Source organism: Rutilus rutilus, assembly GCF_951802725.1.
Source record: "Rutilus rutilus genome assembly, chromosome: 19".
In the NCBI taxonomy this organism is placed as follows: Eukaryota; Metazoa; Chordata; class Actinopteri; order Cypriniformes; family Leuciscidae; genus Rutilus; species Rutilus rutilus.
In genome coordinates, this window is record NC_140232.1 from 28,431,834 (window position 1) to 28,448,461 (window position 16,628).

The 16,628-nt window shown below is 35.6% G+C and overlaps 1 protein-coding gene across 1 annotated transcript; it reads left to right on the forward strand.

Annotated features, from left to right (window-relative positions):
* The first annotated feature begins 17 nt into the window (after positions 1 to 17).
* spag17 (sperm associated antigen 17) lies at positions 18 to 16,439 on the forward strand. The gene is made up of 39 exons (XM_084389931.1): positions 18 to 308; positions 730 to 870; positions 965 to 1,024; positions 1,221 to 1,352; positions 1,681 to 1,846; positions 2,000 to 2,194; positions 2,383 to 2,555; positions 2,994 to 3,155; positions 3,750 to 3,795; positions 4,799 to 4,917; positions 5,106 to 5,240; positions 5,341 to 5,451; positions 5,662 to 5,806; positions 5,895 to 6,080; positions 6,194 to 6,231; positions 6,337 to 6,435; positions 6,582 to 6,736; positions 7,010 to 7,146; positions 7,275 to 7,339; positions 7,442 to 7,690; positions 7,789 to 7,903; positions 8,016 to 8,129; positions 8,236 to 8,405; positions 8,549 to 8,663; positions 9,044 to 9,204; positions 9,347 to 9,485; positions 10,128 to 10,306; positions 10,384 to 10,516; positions 10,596 to 10,723; positions 10,806 to 10,976; positions 11,867 to 11,970; positions 13,045 to 13,175; positions 13,329 to 13,459; positions 13,684 to 13,875; positions 14,442 to 14,555; positions 14,659 to 14,707; positions 15,315 to 15,402; positions 15,632 to 15,685; positions 15,771 to 16,439. Exons 1-39 carry the CDS (start codon positions 198 to 200, stop codon positions 15,919 to 15,921), a joined length of 5,064 nt encoding a protein of 1,687 aa, XP_084246057.1. The 5' UTR covers positions 18 to 197; the 3' UTR covers positions 15,922 to 16,439.
* The last annotated feature ends 189 nt before the right edge of the window (positions 16,440 to 16,628 follow it).

Here is a 16,628-nt window from a genome sequence, read left to right on the forward strand (position 1 = left end):
CGAAACGCGCGTCGCGTAGAAGACGCAAGCCTATTTGGTTTCCATAGGTTACCACGACGCTTTTAAAACCTTTGATCGGACGTGCAAACTTATGGTAGAATTTACACTGTAAAAAAATAGAATAATAACTAATTAATTTCTTATTGGCAGTGTTTTTGACAAGAGGCGCTATATTTATAGTGTAATTTTAAGTTGATATGCCCCCCAAACGGAATAAAAGTATTACTCCGTCTAGAGTAACTCCAACTGGGACAGCTGCTGCTAACAAAAGCTGGCAAACGGCTCTTAATGATGCTGTATTTGAGGAGGTAACATATAAATGGCGTTTAATAAACTGACATGTTTGAAATTTCTAACGTTACTTCACTGTGCTCAACTTAATGTTGTTGTTGTTGTTCTTCTTCTTCTTCTTATATAACGTTAACTCTGTCCTTTCTCATCATTTACTCACCATTATGTTGTTAGGCAGAATGACAGTCACAGTCACTATTCACTTTCATTGTATATTACAAAAAAGGTTCAATGAAAGTGAATGGTGACTAATGCTCTCAGTCCCTGACATCCATTTGTTTTCGTGTATCACTTTAAACAAATTCATTGCTAAATCTTATAGCAATAGCCAACAAGCCAGTGCACAGCTTGTAAACACTACAGAATATAGAATTGCTTCATCAGACAAAAAAAAAGAAGAAGTATTTTTCCCCTCATCTAAATCATCTGTGACTCTAGAATGACTGGAGGGCCAGTCTGTGTATGGTGCAGGTAGAGAGAGCCGAGGACGAACAGCTCATAAACGCCCTCCAGCAGGCCGTCCAACAGCCCCTGCGCAAGCTTTTCAGCGTGCTGTCCTGGGTGGACACTCTGGAAAAGGTTTCTGATCAAATTATATTTCATTAATGAAGTAATGAAATAAAATAAATATTAGAATCAGTTGTCGTAAATAAACCAATCTTCTGTGACACAGATCAATGAACTGGGAAATCCAAAGACCAGAAAGACTAAAGATGGTCCCATGTTTTTTGAGGTGGGTATTGTCATTACCATGACAAATTGTAATCTCGGTATAGTGTTAAAAATAATGTATAGATTTTTATTGTAGAATCATAATCATAATTTTCATAATGTCTTTTGACACATTTAACCAGTTAGAAAGTTAAAATGACAAAATAATGTAAAATTATGTTGTCCATTTATGGTTTCAGTAATTTGTGCTTCTGTAGGTGACTGAACTTGCAAAGTCTATGATGGATGTTGGAGAGGAAATTACTGTGAACCTGATGGCAAAATTAATAAAGTTCCAGCTTCTGACCATCAAAAACAATGACATTGCAAGACGGGCTGCTGAGCAGAAGGTGAGAGCTTTTCACCATCAGCTAAAGCATGTATTGTAATATATGTTGACTCATGTCATGGTTATTCTATTGTTTCTCTTTACAATAAACAGATAGACACTCGGTTTTTGTAATATGGTATACGACTGAAAGCTTTTAAGACTGATAACCAGATTGTGAACAATACTTTATGGAAAAAATATTATATTATGCAGGGTAGAATTACATTTACACTTGATATGTGATGACACAGATTTATTCTGCAAAATTCTAATCAAATATACTATGCAAACATTTTATCATACCTATGTTTTCTGATAAACAGTAACACAGAGTGTGTATATTTAAGGCTGTAGAGGAGAATGCTCATGTTAAAGCGGGCCTGAATTCTGCCAGCAAGGATCAGGGGGGTAAAGGAGCAGCAAAGGGGAAAAAAGCTGCCGAGCCTCCAGTTCCAACCAAAGACACCAAACTCAAACGCAGAGGGGAAGAGGAAAATACAATCAAATACATAGGTGAGGCCTGATCACGGTTACTTAATAGGAATCCAGTTACCAAAAAAAACAACAACATTGGTTCTGGTTGAATATCCTGGAAATAGGTCAGATTTGAAAGTGAAATGGGTTGCAAATAGTGTTTTAATATTGAGTTTAAACATATCTGTCCAGATGATGAGCCTGATGATGGGCCAGAGCACTACATCCTGATAGTGGGATTCTACCAACCTCATCTGATCTCTGCACTGGACTCTCTGGGAATCCATGTGTCCAATGTTATAAAACTGAACTTAGAGAGAGAAGACCAATTAGAGGCAACAACGGAAACAGCGGCAGAGGAAAACCCTCACTCACCTGAAGATCAGGGCAAGTTACTAAGAATGTCATTGCACTTATTCCTTTCAAATTATTTTACATAGTGTATGCAGAATTTGCTGGATTTGGTGTTTGAGATGTAGTTGTATTTGTACTCAAATTTGAAGGCTGATGTTACATTTGCATACATACAAAATCAGGATTTAAAGTCACCAAGATTTAACTTGCTCTGTGTTCAGAAGTTGAAACTCTTGAGCAAAGAAGGCAGCAGGAGCTAGATGTGTTCTGGGAGCAGTTGGATCAAGTCTTGAACAGTGGGAATATGGGATCCAGACTCAGTGATGTGGCCAGGTTGAACTATAGCGTGAAGATCCATTTGCTGCCGCAGGACAAAGACAATGCTGAAGAAATGGTGAACGTACAAATTCTTGTACCACACTGCACTTTACTCAGAATTTTTGTCTTGTTTTTTAGTACAAACATTCTTAAATCAAGATACATAGGAGAAGCAAAATGACTTAAGACATTAAATCTTGCTTTCTGAAAAATGTGTCCAAATGAAATGAGTTTATGCTTAAAACAAGATAAAAATATCTGCCAATTGGTTAAAAAAATTAAAAAATTTATTTAGATTTTTTTTCCCAGAAAACAAAACTAAATATCTGATGTCATTATGCTTCTCAAGTAAAGACAGACATGGTTTAAACTAGTCCCAGACTAAAATGCATGTTTGAGCTGTTTTAACTGAAAGCAACTTGCAGTGACATATCTTAAAAATGTCAGTGCCATTGTTTTGTCTGCAGAAGTTTACATATTACATTATAGTACTATCATCCACTACTGTCTGTAGTTGGCGTTTGGAGCTGCTATATTTGAGAGTGTGGCGTGTCTGGTGTATGACAGCCTGGACTGGAGAAGACAGTACAGCCATTATCTCAGCTGCATGAGGTTGATCCAGGTGCCTTTGGCCTGCAGAGCCATCCCGCAGTCCCGACCGCAGAGCTCCACTGAGGTACACGACTGCCTTTACTGATAACAGTGCTGATAATATGCCAAATAAACTAGCCAGTGATTTAAAAAACAACAACTTTATAATCAGTTAAAGTCCCCCTGTAGTCAATAATTGTATCTCTTAAAACTAATGTTTGATCACCAAAATGACATATTTAAAAACATTTCCTTGAAAGAAATCTTCATGTCTTAAAATACTTTGAATGTAACTCTACACCCTTAACTCACTTAGTATACACAGTTCTATGAATATGCAAATTTGCCCCGCCTCCACTTATCCACTGGTTGACGATCACACGTTGACGTGATTGGTTACAAGTTAGTTTGTGACGTTAGAAACACCAGCGATTTCAAACCGCGTTTTTGAGACTGTCTTTGGTTCACTGCAGTTTTAAGGAGAAAATACTCAGCAATGATGTCGACTTATGAATTTGCACATGGTTTGTCTTAAAGCATATTAAAAACACCACATAGACATAAACAACATTAAAAGCTTGATTTTCACCACAGGGGGGCTTTAATTTCAGAAGTGTATTATGGCAGGATGTACATGTTGGTTTCTTGGTGCTGATATTTATCATGGTTTATGTTTTAGGTTGTACAAACTCCAAGGAAGAAAGTAGTGTCAGAGGAAGTCCCTGGTACAAGAAATGATACACTGAGCTTTGGTTCTACCATTACATCCTTCACACACACACACACACACACACACACACACACACACACACACACACACACACACACACACACACACACACACACACACACACACACTCTCATATGTTGTGTTTTCATGTTTTATGGGGACTTTCCATTGACATAATGGTTTTTTATACTGTACAAACTGTATATTCTATCCACTTATACGAAACCTACCTATTACAGAAAACTTTCTGCATATTTACATTTTCAAAACACTGTTTTCCTCACGGGGATCAAAAAATGTCACCACAAGGGAATATTGCCATCTTTGTGGAGACATTTTGTCCCCATAACGTAGGGTTTACCAGGACCAGACACACACATAATACATATATTAATAAAAACAGTAACACTTTACAATAAAGGTCTTATTTGTTAACTAACATGTAACTAACATTAATAACTAATGTATTAACTAACAATGAGCAATACATTAGTTACAGTATTTATTAATCTATGTTACAGTAATGTTAGTTAAAGTTAAATATAGTTCAATGTTTGTTCATGTTAGATCACAGTGCATTAACTAATGTAAACAAATAATTACTTTTAAATGTATGAGTAAATGTTGAAATGAACATTCTTGTTCTTGTTAACTGATGAAACCTTATTGTGAAGTGTTACCATAAAAACTGTAATAATATTTCAGTGGACTGAATGTGCCAAATTGGCCCTATGAGTGTGTGTGACTGTCCCAGCATTCTCAGTGAAGGAGGAAGTCAGAAAGGGCATCCGGTGTAAAAGCTGTGCCAAATCCAATGTGTGTGTGCAGATAATTCAGATGAAGCGGACCCTGCAAATGGGCAGGACTAACACTAGGAAAATATATATTCAAAATAAGAGCACAAAATCCTGTGCTCATTCACATATATTGTTCTCTGCTGTGTCAGTGTGTGCTCCAAAACTGACGTCTTAAACTGACTCTTTGAGTTTCCTCGGCAGAGCCAGAGTCTCCTGTTCAGAGCACAGAGGTTGATATGAGATACTACTGTGACCTACTGGACAGGATTCCAACTGAAATCACATCTGTACCTCTTGTATTGCATTGCATGCTGGAGCAGGTGAGGGAACTTTGTAGGATTCAATATAACCTTTAATTTAAAGTGATAGAAGATTGTTAACCTTAAACTGTATTCGCAACATGAGTGAACAGACTAAAGAGACAAAAATAAGTGCTGACATTTCCTTTAACAAGCTGTTAAGTTCTTTTAAAATTTGGCTGCTAAATTTCTTCCTGTGTGATGTCGAGGTGGTGGCCTCAGAACAGGATGTCAATGCAGGATCAGCTGATTCAGAGGAGCACTTTGATAGAACAGACCAAGATCTAATCAGTTATATGCTTTCATCTGTGTTGAGTCTGCCACAGGATGAAAAAGACAAGAAGGTAAAATGCCTGCTCACACCAATGCTACAACAACAAAAGTCACTGGGTTTCTAAATCAAAATCAATCTATATTTGCCATAATCTGTTTGTTTGATGGCAGGAACTCATGGAGGATCTTGGATTGCATAAAAGCCCAATGAATGCAGATCAGAAACACCCTCTCTTGCTCAATCACCATGATGAGAGAGCGAGGAGACTCCTTCAGCTTCCTGTGAGCGTGTGAATATGCAAACTGTTTCCCATAAATGCTTGAAAGCACACACAAATGTTTTATTCTGTACATTTGCCCTCTTGGATACATCGATCATGTTTCAAACAAGCATATTTAAGCTTTAAGTCACCTATAAACAGTATGTAAATACATATGGATGCAACTGACAACAACTGTTATATAAATAAAATCCTTATTCATATGTCGCAGATCCTGGATGGTTTTGATGTCGTCAAAATTGAAGCAGACATCATGAAGCAAAGCCTTTTGTGGACCAACCTGATGTTCAGACACACTGAGAGCACCACTGTTAGACTGGCCAGATCACAGGAGCTAATGCACTTCTGCACTGATGGTGAGAAACAAGTACACTGACTTGCTGTTTTAAATGGACCTATAGTCCAGTTTTCTTCCTAATGTGATAACTTAATGTGTATCTCCAGAGTCACTGAGCTGGTCTGAGCTACAGAGGCTTCTCCAGCTGTTTGTGTTTGAGAGCATGCTTTTGACTACAGTGGATGAGAACGGCTGTATTAAAAGATCTCAATCGAACCTTTCAAACCCCACACCATGGGACAACCCTGTTGAATTCACCAAACACCTGTATTGGAGCAACAGCAGGACACAAGGTGTGAAACCAGCACAAGATCATTCATTGCAAATTCATTCAATTTCTAAACAAATATTTTTAAAGCAGCGTTGAAGTCTTTAATTGTACACATCAGTTGTTTTATTTTTAAAGGATCAGCAAAAAACAATGCTGGGACTGACGAACCAACGGTATGATTGAAATAAAAATGTAACGTTATACAAGTAAATTAAACATTTATCTTGACACTATCATTAGCAAGTGATTGTTTTTTAATATCCTAATAACTTATATAGGATAATGAAGTAACTGTAACAGATCTCCAGAAGACCTTGATTCGTCAGCTGGGACACTGGAACTTTGTAGAGAAGCACAGTGCTTCTGTTTTCCCCCAGGTACCCACCTTCAAATCTCAGCTTATAATATTTTTGCAATATAATTATAATATAATATATAATTCTAATTTCAATATAATATTTTGAAAATCTATGAGAAATTTTTATTAAAAAATGACAAATGAGTAATCTCTTCTCATATTCAGGTCCTCCAGTCTGCATCTGAGACTTATAGATGTGTGGACACATTTCACTGTGCCAGAGACAATGCCACATATATCATCTGCCACAATCCCATGAGCCCTCAGAGGAGTTGCAAGGAATTCTGGGATACATCACTTCACACAGATGTGGGCTTCAGGTACTTTGTCTCATCTTAAAAGTTTTACATGGTACAATTACCCTAAGCTAATTTATTTCAACATTTATTTGCTTAACATATTTTTTTATAAACATTTTTACACTATCAAAATGTAAAAGATTTATTTATGAATTTCAAGTTTTCCTATATGTTGACAGTACTGGAATGAACTAAGAACCGTGAAATAATTCTATTTAAAAATAATTCTATTTTGATATATATTATATTATATTATATTATATTATATTATATTATATTATATTATTCTTGTAGGAATTATTTGGAATATGTGGCAGACTCAATCAGTGAATGGACCAGACAGGAAGAGGAAAAATGGCAGATGGAGCAGGAGAAGAAAGAGGCGGAAAGAACTCCCATCCAAACCCCTTCAGAGGCTGGCAGAAATACAGGCAACATATCTTATGTCTAATATATGTGTTAATGAGCAGGATCATGTAGATGACATCACATATATATGAAAATATGTTACGATGGATATAATGATGTGTATGTTTAAAATTGAATTTCTTTCTATTAGACTCTCCAGTGAAGTCCCCAAGCTCAGACACATTAGAACCATATATAAGAGAGGATTCACTCAAAGTGAGCTGAGATGTTGATCGTACCATATAAATATTTTAGTTATACACATTTTCAGATTTCATGATCCTTACACTGGTCCTTTTTCTGATGTATTTACTTTAGGCATGGAAAATGGACCAGGAGAGATTAAGGGAGGAGGAGCAATCCAAAAAGACAAAGAAAGAAAAAGGAGGAAAAGCAACACCAAAAGTAGAAGAGAGCACTGACTCTGTAAAGGAGAACAAGAAGACTTCAGTGTCCTCAAGAAAGAATAGAGACATCATGTCTAAAACACCCAGCTCGGCTATTAAAGACAAAACTAGAGATGTTCCAGAGACGCCTGAAGAACCAGCAAATGAGAGAAAAACAGATGTCTGAAAATATATATAACCACATAAAATGCTTATAGTCTAGAATTGATGGTGCTAAGTTTGAAATTAATTGGCTAAATGTTTGTTTATTTCACATAGGTATTCACAGGCTACAGTTTAAATGGGAAACTGGTGCAGGTCACTGGCAAAGTTCAGTCTTTCTATCCCTGTGACGGAGGACAAATAGACGTGGAGAGTTTTCACTTCACACAAGGTTTGAGAAATCAAACATGCAAAAATATACATGCATGCACAATATACATTTGCTTTTGTACATAATTTGTGTACTTTTATACCTTAATTATATGATTGCTTTCCATCTTAAGGAATAACACAAGTGAAGGTTTGTGTGAAGAAGGATGGCCATCAGTTCTACACAAACATTTCTGAGAGAAAAAAAGAGGACAAACTTAAGGATTGTGACATGTTCACTAAACAAGGTATGTGTTGCAAACGTAAATGTAATGTAATTTAGCCAATTTCATTCTGTACAAATCACTTATATATATTTTGTAATATTTACACATGTTGTTTTGCCCAATTCAGCCACTCTTGGAGTCAAACCAGATTGTGAGACGGAGAAATATGGCTCTTTTTATGCTGTACTGGCCAATGGCATTCGACTCTCCTTCTGTCAGAGCAGCCCGAATAAAACAAAAAGTCAAGCTCTCCAGCTCACTGTGCCTAGTGCCCTCTGTACAGACCAACAGGAACAGGTGATTGGACAAATAATAATAATGGGAAAAAATTGGTTAGTAAGGATTTACATTAGTTAGGTGTAAGTTAGTTTAGCATGCAAATTATTTTAGGCTGATTATCATAACTAAATTATAGTAACTCCCTTACTAATGTTTCCTAGGAACCTGAGGTACATCGTGAGCCGATGGACGATTCCTCTCCTCCACCATTCCTGAATCTACATGTATCTCTTCCCAATGGACTTATCCTGCATTTTGATTTTGAGGACTCAGCAGGTGAGATAATTTCATTTTTATAGATAAAAAGCTTGAGTACATAAAATTCATGCACCATAAGGTTCTTTCGATGCAGTACATTTTCATATCTCTAAATTATTTCTTAATATAATGAATAAAAGAAGGAATTTATATTAGTTTTCTTTTATCATATAAAACTTAATAAAAGGAACTGCACAGCAGGAATGACCCGTACAAAACATTTTATTTCTAGTCTGTATTAATCGCAAAAAGATCAATAAAAAAAATAAAAAAACATTTCATGAAAATATATTTTGTAGACTGTCTTTAAATGTAGAACCAGCCTTTAAGATTGAAGAATAGGCCTACCCTTTTTTAAGCACAGAGAGCAGCCATAAGGTAATATCTGTGTTTTTTAGATGGGGAATCTTGTGTCCGATCTCTTCGGATACGACAGAGATTTTATAATGCTGGATCTAGTTCAGACCCGACCCCAGACTTCAGCACACACACTGAGGTCTCCAGGGTCATCACCGGCACAGGGACTGTCATCAAACACAAGAGAGGTGGATCTACTGAGGTATTCACATATACGCACGATTGCACGTCAGAAATGCACTTTTTTGCTACATAATACAGATAATATAGCACAAAAAGCACACTCCTAATGAAATCATGACCTCAGAGGAAGTATACAGTATATATATGTGTGTATGTTTCAGGTCCTGTTTGCAGACGGAACAGTCAGTACGAGTCCAGACTCTGGACCAGTGTGTGTGCTGGTTCCACACATGCCCTTAAAGGAGGCGGAGCCTATCAAAGAGCTGACAGTGGATAGCAAAGACACTAAAGACAAGAAAGGTAGCAATTAGCAAACACATGTACACATCTCTTCGAATATTGAAAACCTCTATGGGTACTGATTTATTTATTCACACTATGTATGCACTACCATTCAAAAGTTTGTGGTTGGTAAGATTTTTTTTGTTTTTGTCAAAAAACTCTTATGCTCACCAAAGCTGCATTTATTTGATCAAAATATTAAAAACAGAAATATTGTTAAATATTATTACAATTTAAAATAACTGTTTTATATTTTAATATATTTTAAAATGTAACTTATTTCTGTGTTGGCCAAGCTGAATATTCAGCATCATTACTCCAGTCACACGATCCTTCAGAAATGCTGATTTGCTGCTCAAGAAACATTTCTTCTTCTTAACATTGTTGAAAACAGTTGTGCAGCTTAATATTTTTGTGTAAACCATGATACATTTTATACATTAATGAGCAGAAAGCTGAAAAGGAACAGCATTTATTTGTTTATGTTTATTTATAAATGTCTTCACTGTCACTTTTGATCAATTTAATGCATCCTTGCTAAATAAAAGTATCAATTGCTTTAAAAAAGAAAGAATATTACTGACCCCAAACTTTTGAACAGTTGTGTACATGAATGAAATGTCCTCTCAAACCATATACAATCTCTTTTGTGGTTCACAGGCAAGGCTAGAGAACAAATCTCTATAGAAAATGAAAAACCAAAAAACAATGTTGAGATTACTGGAGGCTCTTGGACCACCACCACCCCCTCTGGCCTAAGAATTGCCACTGTGGCAGGGAAGGAAGTCCAAGTGCAGCCGATACTGGCCTATCATGCTACAGATCCCTTTAGTGGGACAGTGAGTGCCTCGTCAATTAAAACTAACATCTTCTGTGTCAGTAGATGATTGTTGTAATACAAATGTTTTATGTATAGGTTGTGGTCACAAGAGAGGACAAAATGTTGTCTGTGTTGAAGAAAGATGGAACCGTGATAGTAGATCACGCAGATGGAACACGTATTACCACTTTCTACCAGCAGGGGGAGCTACAACAACAGCTGCTCCCAGGTGCAAGAGTCGTCATGCTGTACTATCACAAATAGTTCATACAGTCTCGTCAGTAAGTAAGAGTTTAATCTGATTTCAGGAGAAAAACTGGTTAGGGTGGAGAAAGCTGATTTTGCAACGGTAGTAATGAACTGTGAGAGAAGAACATGTGATGTTTTTTTCGGGGATGGCACTTCAATCAGCGCAACTGCTCATGGATCATATAAAGTAAGAGGATAGATGGAAGAATATCTGTGAGATATATGTGTGAACACCATTTGTAAATCCTCCTCCATCTTATTTAATGTAGATTTCTCCTCGTGATGGTGGTGTCCTCCATATTGATAAGGATGGTGGAGCGGTGTACACATCTCATCAGTCTAAAGAGGGACCAGAGAAAGACCCACCAGGCCAATATGTAATGAACCACGGAGCAGATGTCCTCTGTCACGTGACGGACCCCGAGGGGAACTACTTTCAAGTACTTTCCATGATAATGTTTATAGTAAACATGAAGGCCCGGTTTCACAGGCAGGGTTTAGATTAAGACAGGATTAGGCCTTAGTTCAGTTAGGGCATTTAAGTAGCTTTTATAAACATGCCCTATATATTAAACATTACTGGTGTGCATCTTGAGACAAAACAATGGCACTGACATATTTTAAGATATGCCAGTGCAAGTTTCTTACAGTTAAAACAGCTCAAACATGCATTTTAGTCTGGAAACCGGAGGAAAATGTCTCACATTTTTTATTTGATATCATATTAATAATTTTAGATTCCACATGATCATGAAAAACCTTCAAATTTTAGATTTTTACATGACAGGACAGTCATGTAAATTTCTATAATGTATATATATATATATATATATATATATATATTAGTTATGGTCAGCTCTAAAATATTTCATTTGGTTATTTCATCAACTATTTTTGCAAGCGCAGTCTTTTGTGTGTGTGTGTGTGTGTGTGTGTGTGGAAACCCTGTCAATTAAAAGTGTAGCTAACAAAGTCAAGAATATTTGTTTTGTGTGAACATATTGTAATTGATGTTACAGCTAAAATGATTTTTTAAACATTTGAGAGGATGTAAACAAGTGACAAAGTGTTAAATATTTTGAGTTGGCTCTTATTTTTATATTTTGTTATGTGCTTTTCTAGTATTCTATATAGTTGTAATATATTTTAAATCAGTTTTAGTCATTTTAGTACTTGCCAAGACAACATTTTTAACTTTCATTAAGGTTTTTAAGTTAAAGTTTTTGTGTTTCATTTTCAATAATGGGAAACATTTATTTTTATATTGAACAGACTCTTGTATCCTGGTCATTCAAAATAAAAACCCAGAACATTTTAATGCTGTGTGCAGGTCAATGCAGATGGTCAGATCACCGTCACGAGTAACAGATCAGAAATGAGAGAGACAGAAATAGAGCTCCAACAGAATGCTGGCTTTAAAACACATCCACCCAGGTAAGCCCCTCAGAAAACACAACCAAGGTCACTTAAAATTAAAGGGATAGTCAACCCAAAAATTATGTTGGTAACCAAACATTTTATGGTCTCCACTGATTCCATAGTATTTTTTTTTCTTTCTCTATACTATGGAAAACAGTGGGGACCAGCAACTATTTGGTTACCAACATCATTTTTGGAACTTCATGCAGGTTTAGAGCAACTTGAGAGTGTGTAAATGATGACAGGATTTTCATTTTTTGGTGAACTATCCCATTTAAGACAAGCAGATTTTCTTAAGAGATTATTAATGATTAATGGCTACAGAGAAACAAAACTAGAACAGCTGTGTAGGAAATCAGGGACTACAGTTTGAGGTCATTTTAGACCAAAATTGGCTGCAGAATGCAGTGATCGACTGTTATTTTTATCTTCTAATGTTGACTTTTTTAATGTAGTTATTTTATGTAATGCTTATGTTGTCACTCACAGATATGTTGTGCAATCATTGGCTTTTCTCTCTGTGTCCATAAACAGTACCGTACAAATGTTTTAGGCCACAAGAAAAATTTATTTAAAACAGTAAGATTTTTTTGGAAAGAAATGATCACTTTTATTCAGTAAGGATGCTTTAAATTGGTCCAAAGTGACAGTAAAGACGTTTATCATTTCAAATACATTTCTATTTCAAATAAACACTGTTCTTTTGAACCTTCATCAAAGAATACTGAAAAAGTATTCACACATTCCACAAAAAATATTAAGTAACTGTTTTCAAAGTTAATAAGAAATTTAACAATATGAAATCAAATCAGCCTATTAGAATGATTTCTGAAGGATCATGTGACACTGAAGACTGGAGTAATGATGCTGATAATTCAGCTTTGCATCACAGGAATAAATTACATTCAAAAATACTATATTTTGATCAAATAAATGCAGCCTTGTTGACCATAAGAGTTATTAAAAGTCTAAACGTCCTCAAACTTTTGAACAGTAGTGTATTTACTTAAATTACATTGCAATGTATTTGCATTCCAAGTGAAGAATGAAAAACCGACTTGTTACTTTTTCTTCGGTTGTCATTTTGAGGTTGTTTGTGGTACATGAGGACGGGTCAGTCTCAGAGCTGCTGAGAGCGCAAGATATGGAAGATCTCCTACAGAAGGCTTACTGTGACTCTTCTATCGCCGTTCTCACTGACCCACTGCCAGACTCACAACGTGAGGATAGTTTCCATTCATCCTGTGCATGATGTTGCCAGTAGAGCCTGTATTTTCTACATCAATCCATTTGAAATGTTGTTTAAGGCAAGTTTGCATAAACGCAGCAAGTAAAATATCAATTATTGTTCTCCTGCATTGATTTCTCTTCAGAATCATTTGGCATCACTCTCCTAAGGCCCTGCCCAGAGATCAGCACTCACTGGCTCTCATCCAACCAAGATGACGACATCATTCCCATCAACCTCAAATCCAGGAAATGGGAGTCATTCCCTGCATCTGAGGTAATTCGTAATCTATAGGTGTTCCATCTTAGATGGAAACTTTCTTTTAGTGTTAACTTTGGAACAAACAACCAGTGTGTTTTATATTGTCAAAACCAATCCACATTAAATATCCCTTTTTTTAGCTCCCAAACATGTTTGGAAATGCCTATGTGTTTGAGTATGCAGTTTAGTGTGAGTCATTCATGATGCCTTGATGATTTGCTTCCATCTCTGGTGCTTAGAAGAAGACTCCAGGCCCCCCTTTTGGTACCACTCTTGGTTGTAGTCTCGAGTTAAAGGAGAAACCCTTGAAGTTTTCTTCCATCCGCATTCAACCAGTTTTGGAGTGCCCTGACGTGCTGCTGGTGCGCCAGATTACCCAGCACCCACCTGTCACTGAATCACTGCGCAGGAAACTACAAGACAGAGTCAAGGTGCTCTAATTCCTGTCACAAAGTTAACCCTTTTTAACCTTCCTGTGTTATTATAGTATGATGTTAAAACCACATTATTACCAGACCTCAGCAGTGTTCTCTTTTCACTTCCCTTCAACCTACTTTGTTCGTCAACTGACCAGTTACTAAATGTAATTTTTTTAAAAGTTTACGCAGAGCAGTGGTTTGATTTAAACATTTATAACCATATTTATATTTTACTATTTTCCCATATTGTAAAAAAAAAAAAAATTCTGACCTGAATATATTTCAAGCTAATGCTAAATATGTTGAAAACAGTGTGGCTTAATAAAATCGTTTTGTTCAAACCTTCAAATGCCAAAATATTTTATAAAATGTACTTTAAAGGTCAAGAAAATACCATTTCCAATCTTAAAATACATTGAGGGTAAATGCAAAATGTTTATATATATATTGAACAATTTTAATATATTTAAACTGACAATATATAAAAAAATATAGTTTTGACTATTTTGAAATATATTTAAAAATATAGCATATATATATACTGTATATATATTTGCTCTATGGGTTTAATCAAACAGGCATATTTGGAGCAGCTGCTACAGAGAGAGAATGAATGGGAGAAGATGCAGTTGAAGGACCTTCGGACAGCAGAGGAAAAGGTTCATCAGAATGATCTACTGCAGCTTGTACTGGTCAGACAAGATCCAACGTCATATTCTTAAATGAATTTCTGAAATTCAGATGTCTGTGTGCTAGTCTGGCTTAAATACATTTAAACTTTATGGTTTGTTTTAGTCTGAAGCTGTAGATCCTCCGGTTGAAATGGAGATAAAGCCTCTTTCAGGTGAGAATATTTATTTATTAGAACATACATTTTAAATATTTAATTATATTTATTGTTTAAAAAAGAAGTTAAAGGTGTAGTCCACCCAACATCATTTACTCACCCTCAATTTGTTCTAAACCGGTTTGAGTGTTGAACACAAAAGAAAATATTTTGAAGAATGCTGCCTGGTATCCAAATAGTTCCTGGTCCCCATTGACTTCCATAGTATTTTTTCTCTATACTATGGAAGTCAATGGGGACCAGCAACTGACTTTATTTATGTTCAACAGAAGAAAAAACGTTTGGAACAACTTGAGGGTGAGTAAATCATGACAGGATTTTCATTTTTGGGTGCATGAACTATCCCTTTAATACTTTTCTTAAAAATAATAATAATAGCACTTTATTTAATCATTCATTTATGGTTTAACCCTCTGATGCACAGATTATTGAATTACAAAATGTATCAAAAATAATCCACAATTTTGTTTAAATTATGAGTTTGGAGAGTGTTAAAGATCTGTGCTCTGCAATATTAAACGGCAGTAAAAAAAGTAAATGTATGATTGTTAGCTCTGTCAGTGGTCTCACATTCACAGTTTGTCTGTTTTTGTTCCTGTTCCAGCTGATGTGGCGTCTCTCTATACTCAAGCAGTGCGAGCAGCTCAACATCCCCACACCCTACAGGAAAAGACAGAACAGAAAGTTTTGTTGTAAGTGGTATTGTTCAGTATTTACTCATCTTATTGACAAATATAATATCTCTAAATGCAGACCTGAATGAGAGTTATTCAAAACGTGCTTATCGCTCAACATTTTAGTAGGTAAAATCTATTAGAATTCATAGATAAGAATAGACCACATAAAATATGACTGGAAGTGGGAAATTGTGAGGTGACTAATTGCACTTGTAAGATTTGCTTTCAACTTCTGCTTTAACAGCGTCAGTAAAAAGAAGCAAAAGTCCGAGTGGGAAAACAGGGTTGACCAGAACAGGTAAACAGTTATTCTGTTTGAACGGTTTCGGTTTTAGAAGCTCAAAATGGGTGATGCATAGATGTTTTGTTTGTCCAACCTTCAGGCAAGAACTCCAGGAGCAGAAAAGACACCGCAACGCACTCAGACACCATATTGTTACTCCATACTTTCACCCTGAGCCGAAGGAAATTGCACTCTTTACAGATGAGGCTAGTACCGCCAAATGCATATTCAATCGTAATCATTTTATCTGATTGTCTTTGTAACTTTTTCTTTCAAATATTGTTTATTTGATAGAAAACATTTGATTTGATAAAACTAAATTAAACAAAAATGAAATGTTTAAGTTGAAGCTAAAAACTGAAACAAGAATAAATTAAACCTAACCAATAAAATGACAAAAGCACATTTTAACTGAAATTACTACAAATTAAACTATAATAAAAAAAAACTAAAAGATAATTCAAATATTAATAAAAAAAACTATAATAAAAAGTAAAATAACACTGCTTGAAGTTCATCCTGACATTTTAACTTATTTCAGTAGATTTCATATTTTTAAGAGATTTATTTTGAATGTTTTTATTTAAAAGTGATTTATTTTCATTTTTAATTATTAGCTGTCATTAAATGTGTGTGAACGGAAATGCTTAGTAATCTACATGAATGATTAGGCAGATGTCACATAAAAACTGCACGTGCTGTGCTTTGTAAACAAGTCTGTGTGCCCATGAAGATGTGCTCATTTTAAAATTGCAATTAAAACCACAAATGATCACCTTTCAGTGATGGCTTTTTTTTTTTTTTTTATAATCTCAGACTCAGTGAACAAACTTTATATGGTAGAATATTATTTCTGTAAATGATACACCTGTAACAGAAAGGCCTGATAAGCATCAGTGTTTGAAACAAGGAAATCCCCTCACTGCTGTAAGTCACTCCGCTTCGGTTCTTCTCTTGC